Below are 24,811 nucleotides of genomic sequence, written 5' to 3'. Positions count from 1 at the left end.
TAACGCGACGTTTAAAGACAAGTGTGTCTGAGACGTGTCGCATAGCCGCGAGTGCGTGCCCCGCGCCATTGCGCCGACTGGATGAGCCGATAATGGTATACAGATATTTTTATAGGTTTGCAAGTCTCCGATTGCTCATTTTACTTACCGAGGTCGTTACTGTTTTGTTTTGTTCTCAAGCAAATTGTACTTTTGCAGTCAATGTCAATGAACCTGTAAAAAATTACAAGTGAAAACGTGAAGCTGTGAATTTTTTTTTTAAAGAGGTATTCAAGTTGACAGTTTCACATTTCAATTTAGTATCTGAGATAACAGAATAGGCGTTTGGTGGTTTAATGTTATTTTTTGGGTTTCTAGTGGTATATTTACATAAGTCTTAAATTTTAAAAGGTAAAAGCTCACCAAAAGCTCTGTTAACGATTCCGTCAATAAGCGCCATCTAGTTGTTAGGGTGAGGACTGTAAGCTTTGCTTCGGCACAGAGCGCCATGCTCGCCACAGCTTTCACGAAGCTCTTTAGTTCACTGCTCGAGACGACTACTAAAGCTCTCGGTGAAGTGCACCTAATGGTAACAGATGGCGCCACGATTAAAAATACGAATGATTAGCTGTTTGTGTGCAAAATATGCTTTTTTTGAAAAAAATTGCGCTTGCCAGTTGAATGGTTATGAACGCAAAATTGTTTTTTATCAAATTAAACTACTTTCGTTCTACAATATAAATCGTCTGAAAACTGAAGACGTGTTCGTACATTAGAAACCTTAAATAAAATTCGTCATAAGTCATGGTAATAAATCGTCAAAAATATAACAACCCTCGAGCCTTAGCTATACCATGGAAATGGAGTACTCACGATTATTTCCAAAAGCTTCAACATAAATGCTAAGGATTTAATTTGTGTAAATATCTCTAGTACACCTAAGTATTTTATTTATGCAATACGTCTACGCCTTTCTCGTGCCTTCTTTAAGGCCTGTTTGTGCTTACTCTTGCTTTGTAATCAGGGCCGGATTTAGAGGTCGAGAGGCCCCGGGGCAACAAAGAAGTGGAGGCCTCCTCTGGCCTCAAATAATTTTCAGTTCATCATCAGCCAATAATCATCCACTGCTGGACAATCTGGACATAGGCCTCTCCCAAGGAGCGCCACAACACTCGGTCCTCGGCCTTCCTCATCCAACCACTACCCGCCACCCGCCTAAGGTCGTCAGTCCAGCGGGCAGGAGGGCGTCCCACGCTGCGTTTGCCTGTTCGTGGTCTCCACTCGAGAACTCGTCTACCCCAACGGTTATCGGTTCTTCGGCAGATATGACCAGCCCACTGCCACTTCAGCTTGCATATTTTGACAGCTATGTCGGTAACCTTAGTCCTCTGACGGATAACCTCATTTCTGATACGATCCATCAGAGAAACCCCAAGCATAGCTCTCTCCATAGCACGCTGAGCGACTTTAAATCGGTGGACCAGTCCTACCGTCAGTGTCCACGTCTCTGCACCATACGTCATCACTGGCAGAACGCACTGGTTGAAGACTTTGGTCTTCAGGCTCTGAGGAATGGCCGAGGAGAATATGTGACGAAGTTTCCCGAATGCAGCCCAACCCAGTTGGATGCGCCTTGCAGCCTCCTTGTCGAAGTTGCTTCTGCCTAGCCGAATAGTCTGCCCGAGGTAGACATATTCTTGCACAACTTCGATTGTTGCCTCACCAACGGCGACCGGCTCCGGTTTGATGTGAGCATTGTACATGACTTTCGTCTTGTCCAAGTTCATGCCGAGGCCAACACGTCGGAGACGCGTACAGTAATTTTCAGTTAAAGAGTTAAAAAAAAGTTTTTTTTTTTGTAGTGCCAAGTGTAGTTAATTTTATAATTTAACAAACATAAAATATAATTATCTGCCAGCCTACTTGACGGAGCTACACAAATAAGAACACAAAAAATTGCAAGATATGCTTCTACACAGGCAGCATGGCTATTCTATGTGCTTAGTAAGAACCTACTACAGAAACAAGATTATCTATTCTTGGACCAACAGAGAGCCTGTCTCATCCAGTTTATTCGGGAGCTAGGCTGGCTGAGCTGAAATCAAGGGGATATATAAATAAGGTTCCACTCAAGAGAGCCACGTACAAGAACTTCGCCCCCTCTCAGAATAGAATAAAATAGAATAGAATAGGATTATTTGAAATTAAATTTTAGGGTTAATGAACGGTATCTTCAGAGCTCTGGAAATCCAGTTACCGGAGTAGAATTATAGAATAGGTACTTTCAATAATCAGGAGAGAAAGCTTTGATAGAAGATTTTTTATAATCTTAATTTTTGAAAATAAGCTATCACCTGTGCAATTTGATATCATTAAAACTAAATACATTCTCAATTTCTCAGTGCAATTTCAAAGTCTGGGAATGTAGCTCTGAAATTTTGATCTTCTAGAATTTGGTAAGTAGTAAACAGTAAAAATAGTTCCGGAGATTGGTCTTTTCCGTCGTACTTGTTGTATAAGTCGATCAAATATACAAATTGAACCAACTCATTACCAAGTCTAGGTTATAAATAATCCTGATAAACTTTCACCAATGCCTCTGCTACACCGTCGGATTTTCAGCATCCATCTTGTTGATGCTTTGAAGGTTACAAGAAAAAGAATGAAACCTTACACTAGCAATGTAAAACAGCAAAAGGAAAATTCTAAAAGCGACAATGGCGTATTTTCTCTAGTGTTTACTAGTTCCAGGCCTCCACAAAAGAGGGGCCCCCACAATAGAGAGAATAGAGACTTCGAAAAAAAAACATAGTCCTTCTTTTTTCGAAGTCTCTTTTGTGGGGGCCCCTTTTCTGTGGAGGCCCCGGGGCAGTTGCCCTGGCTGCCCTCCCCTAAATCCGGCCCTGTTTGTAATGTAATTTATCTTGTGTGTTTTTCAATAAAGTCATACCTAATAATACTGTAGGTATTTTAATTTTAAGTATATATATAGTAACTATATTTTTCTTTACCACATCTAAAAACAGAGTATGGAAGATTATCACAACATATATCCTTAAATGCAGCTGACTCTTTATTATATATACGGTAGCATAAGGCAGAGTGGTTTTTATAGAATGTATGTATATTGTTCTATAGAATACCAGTGTAAATAATATACTTAATTAATTAAAAAGAGCCGCGGGCTCATTTCAAGTAAAAAATATAATAATGATTGTGTATTTTCCGAGATATATCAACTATCAATTTCATAATTATTCCCGAAATAGCGGGTACTTTAAAGCCTTACAATTTGTAAAACCTACTCCATAAGGCTTAAAAGCTTTTACTGTGTATAATATGCTTTCATTTCAGTGAAGTGGCGTTCATTAAATTTCCACCATATTTTGCACGATTTCGGAATACGTTCCAAAATATTTGATTCAAATAAGTACGTATGTGCAAACGAACGTTTTGAATAATGATTGCGCCCGTGTCATCGGCCTTTTCAGCTTACGATATACATTCTTAACTTTTTTTTCACTGGGTTCAGCTTAATTTAAGTATACAGGGTGTTGCAAAAAGGGTATACTAAGCCGAAACCAGCATGTGCAGCATGTTATATCTAAGCCCGAAACTGAAATCAGAATTTCAAAATTCGCGAAAAAAAATATTCATTCTCGATAGTAAAAAGTCACGTGACCAACTATGTTTCTATGAAAAATAAATATTTTTTTTCGCGAATTTTGAAATTCTGATTTCAGTTTCGGGCTTAGATAGGTATAACATGCTGCACTTGCTGGTTTCGGCTTAGTATACCCTTTTTGCAACATCCTGTATATACGGATATAATTACGGGCTGGTCACATCTGTCGAAGAACCGATGACCGATGGGGTAAACGTGTTCTGGAGTGGAGGCCGCGACTAGGCAAACGTAGCGCCCTCCGGCTAGATGGGGTGACGACTTCCGAAAGGTGGTTGGATATGATTGGATGCGGAAAGCTAAAGATCGCATCCAGTGGCGTGCTTTGGGAGAGGCTTACGTCCAGCAGTGGATTGCTATAGGCTGATGATGATGATGATAATGATGACGGAAATAATTTAAGCTGCATTCGGTAAAAAGTTCAGTCAATGTCACCCGTGAACTCTTGAATTAAAATCGATAACCACAAAGCACTATCCATTGACCCCCAACATTACATAACCATCTGAAATAAGCAGTGGTTGCGGTATATTTTCCTCCTTTATGGTTTTTTTACCACCAAGTACAATATAATTATATCAACGTGACCTTGCTAAATTCTCCAAATTGTACTTTGAAATATTGTACAAGTAATCAAGTAAGATAAGTAAGCGACATATTAAAGGGCATGGGTAGGTAAATAATTATAGAGAAATTTCAATAAAATCATTTATCCATGGTCAAATGGCCATGCCACGTGATACAACTCGTGTTTGACACCCTTGAACCGTATAGGGCTGCGTATGAAAGCTGCCCATGCCCACTGATGTTGGTATATTTTTGTTTTAGTATTACCTAATCCATATTTTTTTAAATTAGTAGGTATAGGTATATGCCATGTTGCACTTCATTGTTGTTGGGATACTTTTTGAAGCTACAATTATAATAGGAAAAAGATACAAAAGCTCATAATTTTAAATCATGGCTTCCATGAGTTATGTGACTCTCGTCTTGAGTTTCAGGACAGGACACCTTGTTGTAGCTTTTTGGAACGATGATATCCATTATTAGGGTTACGTTTCCAAAATGTTTAAAACGGGACCCTTATACATAGATTCCCCATGTCTTTCTGTCTGTCACCTCCACATTTTGTACCAAATAATTTTGCCAACGTCTTTTTAGTTCCAAAACGTGTGCCGTCCTTATTTCAAAGTATCGCATATTTGTCACCAGAATCATGCGGCTCGGATGACTTCCGTTGCGACAATGGCAAGTGCATCGCCGGCTACAAGCGCTGCGACCACGTCATCGACTGCTCCAACCGGGAGGACGAGGCTAACTGCGGTCAGTATGCGGCCACGGCCGGGAACTAGCGTTCAAAATATATATATACTGGCCAGTTATGAATGAGTTCCAGTGATGATGGCACCAAATTACCCCTTGGAAAAGACTACATAGCTTAACCCACTTATGACTACTCAAATGACGCCGCCGCCGCGCCGTCTGGTCTAAAAACGTCAATATTATTTTAATTTTTTTTTATAAGTGTTATAAAGGTCGTATGGGGCAAAATACATCAAGAAAAAGGAATCAAACTCTGTATTATGCAATATTTATTACGAGAATTGAGTATTAGAGTATAAATTTTAGAACGCATGGACAACAAGTAGGTTTCCAAAGGCCAAAAACTGCATGTAACGGTTGAAAACAAGTGCACTTTCATAGTATATAGGAGCACAAGGCTAACTTAGGATATCTTAATCGCTTGATTTATAGTCTAAAAAATGACTGATTCCTATCCTGAGTCTGATTGATATTAACTTTCAATACCGGTATTGAAAAAAGCGTGGATTTTGTCCGTGATCCCGGTATTACGCAATACAGGTATTGCAGTATTGCATGCCCTAGTTTGAATACGCACTCGGAAACTCGTCCCCTTTAGTGCACTCCCTCAATTACAATTTAGTAAAAGATAGGGTTAATTAAATCGTATCGATGAATTTACACATCTGTTATTCTTTTTACATAGCTCGACCTATCAATTAATAATGTTCTCCTTTTTATGTTAAGTACCTAGTTACTTCATGCAAGTTTACTTTATGTTAAGTTTCTAATTTAAGTTGATTCTAACTCTGTTAACATGAAATAAAGTTATTTATTATTATTATAGACTGCGGTAATGACGAGTTCCGTTGCATAAGTGACGGGACATGTATCGAAAAACGCAAGGTTTGCGACGGCACCGCCCACTGTTCCGATGGATCCGACGAAGAGTCTTGTTCAAGTAAGTCCTTTGTCTAAGATAACTGAGATTATGAGTTTACCAAAATTTGCTTTATCTAATCATAATAACTTAAACTGTCGACTTCAGAGCCATTGGGGCCAATATCCATAATGCAAATTTTCAGTAGAGTAAAACTGTCTGCGTGGTTCCAAAGTAAGTACCGCAAAAACGCAACCACTTAAAAAAAAATTACAAATGAACAAAAAGATAGATTTTTGAAAAAAATGGACATCGGCCTCAATGGTTCTGATGCCGAGCTTGTTACACTCTTTAAACTTTATTTAGAGGTAAGCAATATCGATGTCCATAGCGCGATAACGATACCGCTTAAGTCTAAATGGGCCTAACCGTTAATTCATACGCATGCTGCTAAACTTGGACACAATCACAATGGTAAGGTATCAGATCTTTTGACTGGACTGGAAGTCATGTTTGCATGAAAAGAGGCAAATTTCGCTGCGGCGATGGCACCTGCATTTCAATTCTGCTTCGATGCGACGGGTTCCGGGACTGTCCTAAAGATGGGTTGGACGAACGTCACTGTCGTAAGTGTTAAAACCTGATACGATGTGATTGAATTGGATAGCTTTTTAACTGTAAGATTAACCGATATTGTGTGAATTCTAAAGCATGCAGCTCTGGTCAATGGCAATGTGACCACGGGACGTGTATTGCTCGCATTAAGCGGTGTGACGGGCGAGTGGACTGCCCCACGGATCGCTCGGATGAGCGCCACTGTCTAGGTAAAAATGTATAACATCTATTACGATTAATACTGATCATTTAATGCTCAGAATATCACATAGAAAATAATATGTGAAACGTTCTCAGAAATATAAATATATTATGTTGTATGATGTATCAGAGTTAATTTGTAATAGGTATATATGCTTTTCCATTCTGTAGCTGCTGCGATTTTGAATATGCACGACCTCACGATTTCTAGATTTAAAGATATTGTAGATGTTTATCATACCTATCGTAACATCCCTACCTAATAATAATACACTCATGAGCAATGAAAAAGTTCCACTTGTCATGCCGTTCCATAATGTTACTGGAACTTTTTCATTGTGTTTGTGCTCTCATCTAATTCATGGATAAATATTATGTCCGATTCTTATTTTAAGTCACTGCACATTATCAGTAAATATAGAGTTTTCATTAACATACTCTGAACCACATTAACCTATTAGTTTTTTTTTTCGTTCTTAAATATGTTTAATTGTGGTTTTCAGTTATTAGCACGAACTATAGGTACTAGTGATTGGACAAATAAACAGTGACTTGACATGAAATCGATTAATCCTCATTATTTTCGATGTTGTTGCACACTTTCGCTGTTGTATTAGCTTTTGTATGTATTTTGCAGTGTCTGGATACTTTAGGTGTCGGACAGGAAAGTTTATTCCGGAAAGATTACGGTGCAATGGGCAATACGATTGTCCGATAGGAGATTACTCCGATGAAAAGAATTGCCGTAAGTTGTCGGTCTTGTCTGTCTCGTCTCTTCTGTGTCTGTTCTCCGTACTGTTTCTCCTCTTATGTCTCCTCATCTTTCGTCTCTTTTCCACAATGTATCTTTATCTTCCTGTGTCTGGTGGTTGGGTCTCCACAACTTTCTTGTCTTCAAAGATGTTCCTCCTTCTACACTTCCATTTCTATAGTTTTTAAAACTTCCACAGTAGATTTGAGAAATATTGAAATGCATAATGTAGATGAGAATGTATTAATTTCTGCCTGACAGCATGTGGTGAAGGCGACTTCAAATGTGATAATGGATATTGTATACCTTCTTCTAAGCATTGTGATCGAACGAATGACTGCCAGGACGGATCGGATGAACGCAACTGCGAATATGGTTTGAAATCTTCTTCTTACTATTTATACAAAAATAGACACTAAAATGTCAAATAGTTGAATTTACAGGTGATGGATTTTATGGGTGACGATGAAATTGCAATAGTAGTTTACCCTATCGTAACATCGCCAAGCACATAATATTTGCTTCAAAATCAAATAATTTTGCTTTTACACTTAGATAAAGTTGTATTTTACTTTGATAATCTGGCGATGCTAGTTCTGCGTATAAATAAGCGCTTTAAATGAAAAATAAACTTTGCAAAATCCTACTTGGAAATATCAAACTAAACAAGTAAAAAGTAACATCAAAGTAAGATAAACAGAGTACAGACTTCAACTGACAGTCAATATGCACATAATATACATAAATATAGATAGGACATACTCACTACCAATATTTATATAAGTAACACTTTGAACTTACCAATTTGGCAATGACCAATATTTATTGTCTATTAGTGGTATGCCCCGATAAATTATGATTTTCTATTAGTACAGACTGAGTCAGGGAAACCTGACCCCTGTCTGAGCAACAATGCTACTGTGCTCTGTTAATCTGTTAGTAAATTCTTTTTCTAAGTGGGAAAGTGTTGGGACATGAAAAAAAATATCTTAGCTCGAGGAATATTGATTATCAGTTGATGTTGTTACCGAAACGATAATTCTACTACCAAAACATCTACTACAAATGCTTGTCCATATTGAACTCGCTGGCGCGGTAGCTGGGGGTCACTCTATATGACGGAAAACTAAGTTTACGCGAGCCACGACTCTGTCTCGTTGTATTTAACTTGCCGATTGCACGACAGCTCTCGTTTGCTAGTTTTTCTACAATATCGAATAACCCTCCTAGAGCCGTAGTGGGAGCGGTCAGAAACATCCTATAGATGTGTTCACAATTAAAAACGCACTGAGCGTTATCTAGGTGACGCCCTTGTGATTTCAATATGAACAAACACCATACCTCGTTTCGTAAGATGATTCCTATGGCTTTTAGAGAGACTTTTAAATGTATTAGTTCGTAATTCGGAAATTATTGTGACCTGTCACAGGAACCATCCTAGCTGAAACGAGGTACAAGCTGGTTATTTTAATTGCTTGCGCATGGTTGCTCAAAAACCAGCGTCTGTTGATGTAATTATTAATGGTTATGGTCACTTGTAAATTGTATTATAGCTGACAAGACTTGCATGGCTTCTGAGTATGAATGCTCGAGTGGAGAATGTGTGCAACCAGACGCAAGATGCAATGGCACCACCGAATGTCTAGACGGGTCGGACGAGTCACACTGTCCCTGTAAAAGGGACGAGTTCCGCTGTACCGACGGGTCATGTATAAACATAGCACTCAGGTGCGACGGGAACAAACACTGCCGCCCACTTGGTGAGGACGAGATTAACTGTGGTGAGTTCATTGAAAATCGGGAACAACTATACAGCTTCTGTGTGTATAACAAATTGGATTTTCGTTTAGCCGTTTTGTTTTCTTTACAAGTTGTAGCTAACTGGGAAGTGCCCGTCTCTGTCCGTTGCAAAGGGCGTAGATATTTACGTTTATAATAAACATTAGGTCCGAGAAAAATTAATTTCAAGAATGTTTTCTGAACCCTTTTTCAGTAAACAAGTCCTTAGCAAGGTTTGTAGAATAACGAGTAATATTTTAATAGACTATAAACCCACTTATCTTTTACAATGGATTTCATAAGTAGGTACAAGTTGAAAAGGCTTTGTACTCTTTGTAGTAGGAAAATTGCGCTTCTGCATGCTGCATGTATTGTAAGTACTTAGCTAAACCGGTAAAGCCAACTAACTAACCTTTTACTTTAAATGGGTCTTTTCATCTGTAAATATAAAACGGAAATAGTTGTTATGTTAGTATAAATTATTGTTAAGTACAGATTTGTAATTTTATGTTTTTTTTTATTTATGTATGTATAATAATACACTCGCATTGAGCACTGAAAAGGTTCCAGTAACATAGCGAATTACTCTTAAACGAAAAAAAAAACTATGTTAATGACGCTGTCTGCAATATTGAAGTTGATTTCACAGCGCATCAAAATACTACTAACTATAAAATAATATGTTCCAATGTAATGCCATTAATTTTTGGAATTTTGGGATTGGAACTTTTTCATTGTTCGTCAGTGGATGTTGTTTAGACTTAATATGCCCTTGCAATGAATTAAGTACCTACTTATATACTCAGTGAATTTCCTATGCTGATTATTATAGTTGAGCAGGACTGAAAATTAAAACAGACACATTTTTCGATCCCAATATGAACTAGTTTTAATTACCATAATTAATGTAAATCAGCAATAACCTCCCCTGACCAAATTTAACTTGATAATAAAATTATGGACGTATGAATTTTACCCACTTCACTTTAAAATATTTTTCCTTTCAAGTACTTACTTACCTACACAGCTTAAAATTGATTTCTGTTTATAACTCGACTGAATTAATTATGAAAATACCTACCCGATAATTAATAAGCTTTTGTTGAAAACTCATCGAACATCATAATATTTTATTATCATTCTGCTTTTTAATTGACATTCTTTCGTGTTTGTTTGTCGCCATTCTTTGGAAATTCATATGTGAGGTATTTTATGAATTTAAGGTTAGATAGCCCTTTACAGAACCTTTGGAAATTTATTTATTTATTCACACACATATGTATATACTTACTGGAATTATATAATGTACATTAACTTATATACACACAATTAAGTACAGGATTTATTTATACCTACCTGTGTACATGTAAAATTTAATGATTAAATCTATAATTTATTAATATACTCACGAGCAATGAAAACGTTCCAAGCCAATTACCATTTCATATTTTGTCATTGGAACTTTTATATTACTCGTGAGTGTATTAGGTACTTTAGATAAAGCTTTTTAATCGGGAAAATCTCTAGAAGCTGTATTTCGGGTATAGATAGATAGATTCATAGATAGATAGAGTACTCTTTATATTCTTACACCAATAAATATCCAACAATTTTACATGACATAGTATACTTGCAGTTCCTCACGCTGCCTTTTAACCAACTGGCAGTTTCAATGGGGCCAGCTGCCAGCTTTTTGATCGGGAAATCATCTAGAAGCTCTATCTCACTCAGCTATAATTACAGGCCCTCAAGCGTGCCCCGACAACAGCGTGAGCTGTGACACCGGGGGCTGCGGCGTCCGCTGCGACGGTATTCGAGACTGCGATGGCGGGGAGGACGAGGAACTCTGCACTGACGAAGGTATGTATTGTATAAGTATATTCAGGGGCAACGAAAACGGACCGCCTACCGTTGTCGTTCGATGTGGCAGTGGGAGTTTTTCAATGCTCGTGAGTGGATTATTATGACTGTAAATAATAAGTTTTTAAGTAAGTTTATGTATTTCATGTGAGGCAATATGTATAATATACATAATTATTTGGGTGTGTTGTATTTAAAAAATATGTGTGAAACATATATATTTAGAGTGAGTTTCGAAAGTTGTATGCTTCTGCTTTTTATTTTAATAAAATCAACGTGATTCGTTTGTGGATACTGGAATCGACGCACTGATCCAAAGCTTGATATGAATTTTCAAGTAGGTGCTCATTTTAACTAGATGTAACGTTAATTGCGAAATAAACTGCTACCATAACATTTGGATGTATTATGCTGTGCGTTGCTTGCGTTATTTATGCATCGTATTTTGATACTCTGTCTTTATTTCTTGAAGTCCCTTTATCACGCTGAAGACTACCATTAAACTACCTGTAAACTTTGTTTGATGAATTTTATTTGCAAATTGTGTCTGAGTGTTTAACAAGGGTCGTATGTTTTGTTCAAGGTTGCAACCATTATTGTGACGATCATTGTCTGGATGATAGCCTCATCTGTAACGGGAACCCCGACTGCCGCGATGGCTCCGACGAAGCCGAGTGCGATAACTGTGACGGCCCCACTGACTTTAGGTACTATTTCTATACATTTTTATTTTTAATATACACTAACTTCAGGGTCAGGTTTATCTGCACCCATCTGTACATTACTTACCATGCGATTGTAAACTTTTAGAATCTATTTACCGATGCGAGCAAAGCGATTTTTATGAATTAATCAAGCTTATTTCAAGCGAAGGTTTCAGCGAATGTTGATTGCTAGTATGGTTTGGTACAAAAATACAATTGTTTTCTGTATTGTCCAAAGATGTCACAATGGTGAGTGCATCAAGGACTCGCTGCGTTGCAACAGCATCCCGGAGTGCTCTGATGGATCGGATGAAGAGAACTGCGCTAATACCATCATACCTGTGCCAGGTGGGATATTATTTTGTTTAATATCGGTTATCAGCTTCTTAACGCGTCTGTGACAAACACTACAAGCGCCGTAATCTAGCTGCCAAAAGTGAATCTACACTCACGGGCAATGAAAAGGTTCCACTGAAAAAGCACCAAATTAGCTACTACTAAACGGAAAAGGCTAGCTTAATAACGCCTTCTCAACATTGAAGAGAGCATCAGTATATTACCAACTAATAACGGTGATATTTTATTTAAAATGTAAATTTAATCTTTAAAAAAATTGGTTATTTGTTGTCGGTATGTTGTGAGTGGAACTTTTTCATCGCCCGTGAGTAGTTCTGTCATATTGGAATATCATGTGAATATCACATGAAATCTCCACTAAGTTACAAGTTTGCGTCAATAAACATCTGCGGCAAATTCTGCGAGTGTTCTGGCCTGACACAATATCCAATGAAGACCTCTGGAAGGAAACGCGACAGGAACCCATAAATAAAGAGATCCTCAGAAGAAAGTGGAGTTGGATTGGACACTGCCTCAGAAGACCAGAGGGGAATATCGCCAAAATGGCGTTAGATTGGAATCCGCCGCAGGGCAGACGGCGCAAAGGGCGACCTGCAATAACTTGGAGGCGATCCATTCTCAGCGACCTCAATGCCGTCGGAATCTCCTGGGACGAAGCCAAAGAAAGAGCCCAGGACAGGAACGTCTGGAGAAGAACTGTGGAGGCCCTATGCTCCTCGTGGAGTTAGAGGACTTAATGATGATCACATGAAATAATGTGTTAGCAGCTTTTAGCCGGAATACGGAATCTAGACTAGAGTTTGTCACTGAGACCAATATTATCTGTAGATGACTAACCAAGGCCCTATCGCAAAGTCAAAACAAAGTAACACTTACCAAGTAATTTGTGTCAAATTCAATTAATTTTCAAACCGAAAATCGTTGTCAAAACAAGTTCGCGATAGGGGGAGGGTGCGCCGGACGTATACGGATACGTAGAGCTATCTATTCTCCTCCACCCTTTAGCGTGTCAATATGTAAGCGTACAGAAAATAATCAAAAGGCTCAAAATTTAATACTCATCGAAATATTTGCGGTACCAACCATACCACCGCAATACGTGGCCTGCCTACTCAATAACACACAATAGGTTGCTAATTAGTGGGTATCAGCGAGCTTTGCGTGGTACATGCGTATTTGCGTTGCATTTTACATCCCTTACAGATACCACGGCCATGTCCATGTCCAGCCGAGCACAATAGGGATGAATTTAGCCCCAATTAACAGTGCGGCCGAGTGGAAACAACACGTACCGTGGCGTATTTACACTCTATTGTATTTTAAACTTTGTCTGCATTAATCAACATGCGAATATGAAACAAACAGGCGTAACAAAGGTTTACGTGCATCGCAATACCTATTTGCCACGCGTCGCCCGCGGCCGCGCGGCTAACTTCGTTTATTCCAGCATCATTACATTTCATTCTTCGGCATTCTCTGAAAATGACGGTTTGTTGTGTTTTCCACAACTGCGGATATGAAAAAGCTGTTCTGATTCTCTGGCTTTAGACATTCTAATTGGTTTTTGTGCTAGACTTTTTATAATGTTGTAGGAAATAATGTTATACGTTCAAGCATTACAGGAACACAATAGGTTTTTCTAGATTTTGTTATGTAGTATGTACAATGTGCATAATATTGCCCCTGTATGAAAAACATTATCAATATATAATAAACGATAGTGCGGAAACTCACAAAGCGATAAATTAGAAATAAGACCAAAAATACAACAATAAAGTTTCGAAGATTCTAAGTAAAATTTATGTTCAAATATTCTCATTTTACGTGAAAAGGGAAAAAAATCGTATCCAAAAATTGCTAAAATTTTTCTTTTTTGTAATTTCGTTCACAGAGGGTTGCAATGCGAACCAATACCAATGTCGCAATGGCTTGTGTATCGACAAGCAATTTGTATGCGACGGCCAGCTAGACTGCACTGACAACTCCGATGAACTATCTTGCCGTAAGTATTGATTTCACCTTGATTGTATCGTTAATTCTATTGTGAATTTTAAAAAAAAGCTCTGTATATGTATGTCACAATACCGTGGTGGTAAAAGCAAGCTTAAAAACACCAATGCACCGAATCTTTTCTTCGATATCACGAATCTGCAGAATGGCCACTCTTGTAGCAATTCACTATAGCACTGCACAGATATATTATAGTACAAGCACAATATTCACTTCTATCTCTGTATTGTCTACTAGGTACGTAGATGGTAGGGAATATTCTATAGGTAAAAAACTAAATGACTGAATAACTTAATGTGCAGATCAAGTGCCTAGACCAGCAAGGAGTTTGGCCAGAACTATATTATAATGATGGTGATTAAAATAAATTTTACAAAATATGCAATTACATTGGAAACTGTTAGTTTAGTTACACACATAAAATATATTATTATGCCTTTGTGTCCATAATAAGTAGCGACAACCAGTCTGTAAGTGTTATGTGTACACCCAGAGTGGTATCCGAATCGGCCTTACGGGTCAGCCCTGAGAGCCCCGCAGGCGGCGGCGGCGGGGGCCGAGTGCCATGAGTCTCAGTTCACGTGCTACGACGGAGCTTGCATCCCACACCTCAGACGCTGTGACAATATCTACGACTGCCTCGACTTCTCTGATGAGCAGAACTGTCACAACTCCGGTATTGACTGTCAAACTTTCAACCCGAATGCTGGCTGGTCATCCTTTGGTCGCTTGATTTTTATTTGACCCCGCGAGTTCGGAATTCGAAATGAAGTAGTTTGTTCGTTTGAAGGTTGGATTGTATCCTTGATCGAGCCAAAGGGAGGAGAAAGCCGATAAGCTTGTATAGTGATATTTAATTAAAAGCGATAGTTTAAAAGAATGCAGTCGACTGCGAGTTAACAAAGTCTAATAGATTAAATAAAGCACAACCATTAGCAATGCCAGATACAACCATTGACTTTGAATTCCAATTAACAAAGCTCACCTTTACATGACGGAAAAATAATTATACATTGCATTGCTCTGATAAGTATTATATTTTAAGTTTTACAGCATTCTCTTTCTAACGCTTTGTTTAATTCTCTGTTGTTTTTTATCGGTTTTTAAACGAAGTTGTTCAGATTGACGAGTTCTGTAAAGACATTTATCGATAGTAGATACTGAAGTCTATAATTATGTACACTTTTAGTACTTTAGGAACGTATGTCTGGTATTAATCTGCCTTCGGCTCCTTCACTGATAAAATTTAACCCTTCATATTGGCATATACCATATATAATAAATAAATCCTGTAGTGGTTCGAATTTCCTTTATTTGCATGCTAATATTTTAGTGGATTGGGTTTTCATTTTACCCTACAGATGATTATTGAAAATTGACAGAAAATCTTTTTTTTGTAAGCATGTAAAATAACGAGTTACGGCAGCAGTTAGTATATAATATATTTTGTCATTTTAGTTTTATAGCGTTTAATATTATATTTTTAAAACAATAGTTTATGTTATTTCATGTAATTTCACTCGGTTGGTTGCCTAGAATTCCATAATATAATATATTATTTTTTCTATTGTTTTGTTGTTTGTTACCTAGTTTTATGTAAATTTTGTTGTACATAGGTACTTACTTAGTTATAGTACTACGTTACGAAATGCATCCTATATTAATTATACATATATATTTTATAGCCATATTTATCGTTCAGTAGTTCAGTAGACTTGATAATTCTGTAGTTTCTTCTCAGCACAGAACACCTCACTAGATAGTAGTTAGAGCCTCTTTTGTAGTACTTATTCACAGCGTGAAAGTTGGAACGTTTCAGTAAAGTTACGTACATATTTTCGTCGCGATTTCAAAATGGCAGGAAACAAGGGAAAATTATAATTTTACTCTACACTCGAGTCTGAGTCGTTTGGGATATAGAATTAACGAAACAGTTAACGTTATCAATTTGATGTAGGTATCACAACAATTAATAAAACTAGACTATTGCAATATCCTAATATGTAATAAGATCGTATCGATCGATACCGAAACGAACGAAATTTTCTGCTGTGAATAGAGTAGGTAGATTGTACTTAATGTTTTTTATAGTGACTATTTTATATTTGACTTGATACTTAGTTAATCAAACAATAACATACTTAATAGGTACATAAACCACCCCATTCTCTGTAGGTAATGTAGGTATGTTGGATTACCAACCTAGTCCATTACATTCAATAATTTCATCATTATTTTCAGTGAACTGATACAAAATATCTGACTAGGTGTACAGTATACACGTAATATCGTCTTATATCTCTCGCAAAATGAAATGAAATTTTAAGTAAATTGTGTTAAACTGTGTGCTCTGTCCTAAAATCCCTTATCATTATAGCATGCAGCGAAGACAACTGGGCGTGCAGATCAGGCCAGTGCATTCCTCGGTACTCGGTCTGCGACGGGATCCCGGACTGCCCGGACCAATCAGACGAAAGCGCGTGCGCGACTCCCGCCCCGGACTTTGGATACCCGCAATACCCCACCTCGACCACCCCTTCACCCGTCTACACCACCACCGGCTTCCCAATCCGACCCCCAGCGCCTTACCCCGGAGCGTACCCCGACTCTGGGTATAATAGACCTGGGTACCCGGAATCTGGGTATCCTGGTGCTGGTTATCCCGGTGCTGGGTATCCGGGAAGTCGACCTGGAGAGGGATCACGACCAGGCTCTGGATCAAGGCCTGGACAAGGTGGATCTGGCTATCCCGACTCTGGCTTTTATCCGGGATCCGGGTCAAATCCGGGCTCAGGTTCAAGTTCTTACCCGGGTGCTGGTGGAGCTGGAGCAGGAGGTAAATCAATGTTATTTACAAGTATTTATTATAATTTAAATTTTGTTGATAAAAAAATGTTAAAGCTGGCTGCTGTCGACGGACATGGATGGAAAACTGCTGAACTGTGTCTGTCATCTGACCCAATGGGGTGTCATAGGATATCGAGAATGGTGAATAAAGAACCACGACAACACCTCTATAAACCAATAAAATATTTCTAACAATAGCTCTAGCCATATACACATGGATCTGCCCGACAGATCTGACTGACAAAATTTACCTGGCAGTAAAACAAATGACAGGTAAATCTGTCAGGCAGATCTGTCGGCCAGATCCGTGCATACGCACATGGCTAGCTATAAAAAGAAGAACAATATGTAGTGACGAGGTTTATTTTGCGGACTAGATGGATGCAACAGGAACGAGTGGCGTTGCGAGAACGGTCCCTGCATAAGCTCGGCAAGGAGATGCGACGGTCACGTCGACTGTCCGTACGACGATAGCGATGAACTCGACTGTCCTCCAGATAGTAAGGAAAAAGAATGAAATAACCGAACTGTAAATTTGAACTAAATACAACTAAAATTCTCACCTTCTTACTCAACACTCAACTATTTTTTTAGTTTATAACCAACTGTGCTTTACTAAAGCCTAAAATTTACTGTCTTGTACTCGTATGAAATTAAGGCTATTAAGTACGTTTTTATTATTTACGATTTTCGTTTTTTTACGTATAATTACAAGTAATATAGCATATTCAAAATTGGTTTCAAAACGTATATGTCTTGAATTTACGAGTCATTCCGATATTTTATAATGTCTCATGGTTATCACATGAGTTTTACTCTCTTTAAAGTAAACAAAATATAAATAAAAACATTAAAAGACTCGTATTAAAAATACTTAATGAAATAACCTATTCCACTCTCACTCTGCTATAATTAATAAATAATTTTCAAATAACCCTAACGGACTAATGGAAACTAGAGCCTTAAAGTTAAATTAACTAACTTGAAATTTTCATATTTATAATCCCTAACAGTATGTACATAAAACATTTAACTCATCTAGCGATTGGACAGAAAAGCGAAGCGAAAAGACAAAAAAGCACAGACAAACGTATTTTCTTATGATTAGTAATTTCTAAATAGGTAATAAATAATTACATTTGAACTGAACCGAGCTGAAAAGCCGTCGATGTCGTTCTGAATTTGCCTACAAACATACTTACCCAGGTATATTGATTGGATTGGAGCGCGGGGCTGCTGCGATGCCATCACTGCCTCTAATGCACGGATTCCCAAACTATTATGGCCAACGGAATGATAATGAACTTATCGGTATTTTGGCAAAGCTAACATTGCAACAGAAACAGGTTCCATAACCGAATCCTTTCTTTATGCAAATATTTGACAGTATCTAAGTATCTTAGCATTACAATAATATAAACCCACAATAATAATAAAATTCAGGCCCAGATTTGAGGCTCAACGAATTTTGACCACGGGGATTTGAAGGGGACAGCCATTAATGAAGGACCCCATCAAATCAAATCAATCACTTTGGGTATCTCTGGTCTAATGCAAACTGTCTGCCTGTGTAGGTGTAGGCCTGCACATTGTATGTTGCAACGACTTAGCTTAGGATCCATTAGTCGTTTTGCGGCATCTAGGACTGAAATTGTTGGGTGTAAAGACTGCCTGAATGTAGAAGCATTTCGTGATTGAAAACCTTTCACGTGATAAGCCTATAGCACTCTGAACGGGTCTGAGGGTATTCTAATTTGAACTGCGCAGCCTGTGGCTCTTCAGGCTGTATGCATTATCGATCTCAAGTTTGCAATTTGTGTGTCTGATATCTGATGATGATTAATTTGTGTCAGGGAAATGTCAGGTTGTGTAAATAAAAACTGTAATTTTTTTAAAGATCTAAACCAGTGTCTAACAAAATAATAATAAAAAGAATTTATTTGAAATTGTAGTACAATGAAATATGGGGAAAAAACTGACTCCCTATACAGTATTGCCATTCTGAGTTCATAAATCGATAAAAGAAGATAACTTCATCGATCGAACGAATTTTGTAGCGAATCGAATCTTGGACCGACTATAACGCGTTTTTACGCAATCGCTGTACATAACGACGAATTTAATTTCACTTTTTCCTAGGGCTGAACTTACAGTGCATCACCAGACTGTACATCTACTACCCGTGCAAGTTAACTTGGCACCTGGCCGACCATAACCAGGGATCAAGCTAGGTACTGCGAAGCAAGTTAACAAGACATCTGGTTTCTATCGGCCAGGATAAGTTGACTCGCCCGGGTAGATCTAAACCGGTGCTGGTTTAATATGATGATAACCTGCATACTTACCTCTAATATAACTATTTCTAAATGCATATCCTTTTAATACTAACTAAAGCAATCCGTGAAATCGCATATTTCTTATTTTTTGTTTTGTTTTGTAGGTCCCGTGGCTTTAAATCTGAAGACTTATCCTAAGGAACAAACAGTGCGATACGGTACGTTGATTTTATTTCATAGGCATTAAGTACAAAATATACCTATTGCTGCTGGTAAATCAATACATAAGGTTATGTTGTCCCTAAGGGTCTCTAAAAATTACATCGTGGTAGTTTTTATTAGATATCCAGGTTGTATCCAGGTATGTAAGTACCTATGATTAGAAAATTTAATACTGAAGAAAAACTACTCACTGATTTTTGGATTTGATGTGTTATAGAAACACATCAATTAAAGTAGGCTAGGGGAATGAAATGTGTATGTGTGATTTTAGATAATAATAATGAATATGTAAACTACCTTTATGGTAGAATTGTATCGATAGACTTCCAGTCGGAAGGTCGCAAGTTAACTTTTAAATTTCAGCAGGTTGAATTATATAAATATATACCTATTTTTTATACATATTAACTTATTAAAATACTTTATATATGTTTCTCACTGGTGGAGGATATTCTAGCTATCAGGAAGAAAAGGTCTCATTACCAACCTCTATCTAAAGACTGCTTTTTTATTCGGTGTGGAAAATCTTTATAATAATGTCTTAACATTTTTTTCCATGGTGGTGCGATCAGTCGGCGTAGGTAAGTCTGTGTGCCTTCATTACTGGGTACTAAGACTGTGGGTTTTTTATTGTTTGAAAGTTTCAATAGCATCACCTTTTTACTATCATTTTATTGTTAAATTGAATATAACACCATTTAATCCTGTAGGATCATATGTACGTATCAATTATGTTACGATTATTTTATAATCCCATCACTGGCATCGCATGTGATTTTGGTTTTTATACTACTGATAAATAAAATGGCTCATAATGATAAAATAATACATACGTATACATATAACTGGGTGCAAATTATGCAAATACTTTGATTGATTTAACATTTCCATTTCAGTTTAAATTTTCATTATTCATATTCATTTTCGGGATTAATAGCACTTATTTAATGAGGAATTATACTAATTAGTATCTAACGAATTAAACCGATATTACCTATAGATTAATATTAATTTTGTCCTGGACGGATTTCCAGCACGATGGCTAAACTCAATGAGATCAGCCACCTGCCCGCCTGCCACACATTGTTTCACCATTTACTAGCTCTAAAATGGAGAAAGCATGTTTTGGGTCTAGTGCAGTGAAATTTAATATACAAAATGTGGTTATTTTTACTGAGGCTGCTGATAGCTTTATCGAGGATTTAGGGAATTAATATACAGCTATAAATCTAAAGGCGTTTTATTGTTCATAAGCAAAACTTGACAAGTGACATAGGTACATTTCTTCTTAAACGTGCCTCAAAATAAGGCGCGTCGTTAATATGCTTCCCCCCTGGGGTGTGTGAGCGGCGGCGGCGGCGGCGGCGAGCTGCTGAACCGGGACATCAGTGCCAGCTTCACCCGGCGGCAGCGCGGGACCCACGGTTGTATCCTCAGGTGCGGGCCCCGATCAGTGCCGGGCTCAGCCGGCGGGCGCGCGGGACCTACGGTTGTTACATCATGTGCAGGCCCCGTGCTTGCCCGGTTCTCGCTCTCTGTGCTGGCCGCCTCTCCATGTGTTGCTCCCACTAGGTCGTGCTTGTCTTAGTACCTATTAATGTTTCAGCTTTTTCTATCGTGGTGGCATCAATTGTCACGACTTTTCCTCTCATCTTGTCTATAGATACTAGTACCGCCGCAGTTACACGTAGAAATCTTGTCCACGATGAGAAGCGCTTCGGATCAGGGATGCTAGCTTTCGCCATAGAATTTACTATAGTCGCAGTTACGGCGGCTCTCTTGAGCTCAACATCGTCATCTGTCGCTGGAGTTTTCATGAACTTATCGTCTGGCCATTTGTCAAACAGATGTTGTATTCTCTCTCTATACAGTTCTTGGAAATCCAGGTTCATGCGCATCTTCTTCTCCACGCTTCGCAGCCGAGTAATCGCCGTGGGGTACGAGTTATTAATAGTGCGAGCTACTACCTTGTATCGGTCCGCATCTCCGTTAGATATCTCGAAGTCCAATATCTGTGTCTCACACATCAGTTCAGTGCTGTCCCAAGCTCCCTTCACTCTCAATGACTCGGTGCGGCCTCGTAATCCAACTTTAGTGGCTATCTTCTCGTCTATGTTTTGACATCTTGTCTTGTTTACATCGGCATAGTCGGCCCATCGGGTAAGCAAAACGCATGGCAGTTTGGATAAGACAGCTGTTGTCAGTTCGGGACTTCTTAGATAGTCTTCTTGCATTATGGTCTTTGTAGCGACTACACAATTCCTTATTTTGATGGAAAAGGAAACAATGTCGTTGTGATATGACAGTGACAGTGACGGGAGTTTTCTGAGTTGACTTACGATTCTCCATGGAAGTAATAATACAACAGGAATGCGCACTGCACCGAAAAAACGAGCCGACAGAGATAGTCAGCACGGAGCCCTCCATCTCTTTCTATTTTTGGTGACCATAATTTTAGGTAATTCATGAGACATCACTTCTAATCTATCATGTCGCGAATAGGTGTCGATGGTCTCAAAGTCACCTATTATTCGAATAATTCGATTGCAATGTAGGTACGAATGTATTTTGGTGATATGACAATTGAGTAAACAAATGGGGTGAAGGTAAAATTTGTATAGTTGTGTTGTTGCAGCGCAAACTGCAATGTAATATTGATATGTTTTTTTTTCCATATCAATTAGATATTCCCAAGGTTTGAACTAGCAACAACAATCTGTCTTTTTCCCAATTTCTACTAAGATGGACTGGTTTTAATTAGAGAGTTAGGATTGACGTAAATAATAAGATTTTTATTCTAAATATAATACAAGTAAATAAAATTAAGTTGGGTGTAGTGTTGACAAGAAAGTGTCAAAACAGGTTAACATTAAACGCAACTATGTACCTAAAACGGGTTTACTCTGTGGGTGTTCCGTTTACATAGTCTATTTGATGAAAATCATAAGATTTCAAAAAAATATCTCAACCTAAGTGCTTCCGCCGGTTTTAAGCTTGATAAATTATCTTTTAATACTCATATCTATCACCAAAAAAATCAACAGCTCATAACTCTTTACCAGCCTTATAAGATAAAACAGCCACAATAATACCTATGATACTTAGGTATAAAATAAAATAAAAAGTTAAATGAAACAGGTCCTAATTAATGGAAAGTGATTCAAATGTACGAATGAATGGTCACCCTAACCATAACGTCTCTCACAACAGTATAAACGTCATCCGTCATCTTGACAACTTCGCTCTTGTCGTAAAGTATTTAGAAAAACTACCAATATTTTTTAAGAAATTATTATTCATACAAATACCAAATATTTCATTAAAATTACATGTTTGTAATGATTTCTTATAAATTTTTTTTTGAAAATGATATGATATACAGTAGTCTATGAGTTAATTTAATATTTTTTTGCATAGCTCTCTTCGTATACAAAATCTACTAAAGTTTACACAACTAAATCCTGGCAATTGTTAGAAAGAGAGGAAGGGCTCTGTGGTAACCCTCTCTATCGGCTCGCGGCCTCTTTCACTTCAAATATAAGTCTTAAGGTGAATTGGTTAGGTCTATTTTTGTTTGCATCATTTTGGTGAGTGCGCATTCCTGTTGTATTATTACTTCCATGCGATTCTCTGTATCATTATCTCTGGTCGACCAAAACGTAGTTGCAATGTTTCCATGATGCTTTCAGCCGATACATTTCCCATCAACAGTGCGGCAACGCATTCTTTCGCTTCGCCTATAAGGCATTTTCGTAGACGACATACGTTCTCTGCGTTCGACAGGTTGCAGAGCTTGCTGGACTCTTCGTATGAATTTTTGAAATTAATCCACTCCATGGGGTCACCTTTGAACAACGGGAGCTCTTTAGAAGTCATGATGCGACTCATCAGTCTATCTGTTGTAGTAGAGTCTTGCTTCCTGTTGTTAAGAGCGAGTTCGTGTATGGCGTCGGCTAACTTTACCATGGCCAGGTCTTGGTTAGCTGCTCGTTTCATATGTTGGTCGTAATCTCGTGTAGCCGGGTCCTCGGGCATGTCGATGTCGGGACGGTGGTGTATCTCTGCGTGGTGGATAGTGTGGTCTAAGTGCCGCTCATCATGTGCCGCGCTGGCGCGACGAGTTGCCTGTTGCTGCGACACCCAGTCTTCCGTTCTCACCGCTGCTGATGATACGCTGGTCCCGGCACGCGAGCGGGTGGCCTCCTGTTCAACTTCAGCCATCTGTCGGTCGAGCTGCGCCTGCACGAGGTTGAGTTTGGCTTGGTCGATCTTGGCCCGATGCATAGCGTCGAGTTTGGCCTGTTCGAGGGCGGCTTGCTCCATGGCCAGGATTAGACGCGCCTTTTCCTCCGCAGCTTCGGTTTCCAGCCGTTTTCGGCGCGCCTCTACTGAGATCACTGACCTCCTGCTTGCCCTTGACGAGTTACATCCCAACAAACAATCTACTCTTATAAAATTATATGTATAAGGTCTAATCTCTTCTAGTTGTTTTAAAATAGCTTTCATTATAACAATGTTCCTTATAATCGCATGACATAAGAAGATTTGGCTAATATTACCTTTATTCTTATAATTTGGTTGGGTTAACCATAACAAGTCCAAATTACATAGTTACAATAAGGATTGAAAATGTGTTATACTTGTAAGAGCATTTACAATGCTTTTAAGCCATATAATATTCAAAAGCCATATAAAAGCTTTTTATTTGGCTAATTGTTCTTATAATAGTAATGCATAAGGTAACTATGATACTTTTAACCTCATAGGAGCATTTTATATAATGTCTACCCAACAAACAATTCATAGCATTTTATATAATCTTGATAAGAATGAAAGCAACCCATATTCACTTACATAGCTATTAAAAATGTATTATTCTCTAGATGGTCATATTAAAAGATACCCACCACTTCTACTGCTACGAGTATAATGCCACAAAATTACCAAGCTGATACCAACAAATCACTAGATGGTCCCGTAAACATGACTATGTCTAATCAGTGAGGAAGATTGTAACAGTACTTAGCGGTAGTGAACTAGATATTATACATTTATGTAGGTGAATGAGATGGATTTAGATATTCATGGGGATATCAACTTTGGCCAATTCTGTCTGAGATTAAAAATGTATCGGAATATTTATGTACTCAACGTGGTGGGAATCTATGAAGGAAAATGAAATAAAACAAATATTTGAGAATCACGTTTTTTTTTCAGTCACCATATTGGTGATTATCAGTAGAAGCATTAATCAATACGAGGGCTGATTCAATGTTTACAAAAGGGTGTTTTAAGGGCCCTCTGATGATGATTGTGTGGTCTCCTATTTCCCAATTGCTTGGAACT

General features: G+C 38.1%; 1 protein-coding gene across 11 annotated transcripts in view; it reads left to right on the top strand.

The window, feature by feature from the left end:
• LOC105384133 (basement membrane-specific heparan sulfate proteoglycan core protein) overlaps nucleotides 1-24,811 on the top strand; it is a 150,459-nt gene that overhangs the window by 87,362 nt on the left and 38,286 nt on the right. For 6 of the 11 annotated variants that reach the window (XM_048632626.1, XM_048632628.1, XM_048632631.1 and 3 more), the window contains 13 exons: nucleotides 4,874-4,984; nucleotides 5,811-5,924; nucleotides 7,297-7,404; nucleotides 7,672-7,785; nucleotides 8,964-9,191; nucleotides 10,933-11,049; nucleotides 11,633-11,756; nucleotides 11,992-12,101; nucleotides 14,002-14,112; nucleotides 16,498-16,956; nucleotides 17,345-17,467; nucleotides 19,408-19,461; nucleotides 20,038-20,046. In XM_048632626.1, coding sequence (XP_048488583.1) covers nucleotides 4,874-4,984; nucleotides 5,811-5,924; nucleotides 7,297-7,404; nucleotides 7,672-7,785; nucleotides 8,964-9,191; nucleotides 10,933-11,049; nucleotides 11,633-11,756; nucleotides 11,992-12,101; nucleotides 14,002-14,112; nucleotides 16,498-16,956; nucleotides 17,345-17,467; nucleotides 19,408-19,461; nucleotides 20,038-20,046 — 1,782 coding nt within the window. The remainder of the gene's footprint in view (nucleotides 1-4,873; nucleotides 4,985-5,810; nucleotides 5,925-7,296; nucleotides 7,405-7,671; nucleotides 7,786-8,963; nucleotides 9,192-10,932; nucleotides 11,050-11,632; nucleotides 11,757-11,991; nucleotides 12,102-14,001; nucleotides 14,113-16,497; nucleotides 16,957-17,344; nucleotides 17,468-19,407; nucleotides 19,462-20,037; nucleotides 20,047-24,811) is intronic. The other 5 variants (XM_048632627.1, XM_048632629.1, XM_048632634.1 and 2 more) reach the window with 5 other exon arrangements.

This window comes from Plutella xylostella, chromosome Z, assembly GCF_932276165.1.
Source record: "Plutella xylostella chromosome Z, ilPluXylo3.1, whole genome shotgun sequence".
In the NCBI taxonomy this organism is placed as follows: Eukaryota; Metazoa; Arthropoda; class Insecta; order Lepidoptera; family Plutellidae; genus Plutella; species Plutella xylostella.
The sequence above is the reverse complement of the archived record's forward strand: the minus strand, read 5'-3'. Positions and strand labels throughout refer to the sequence as shown.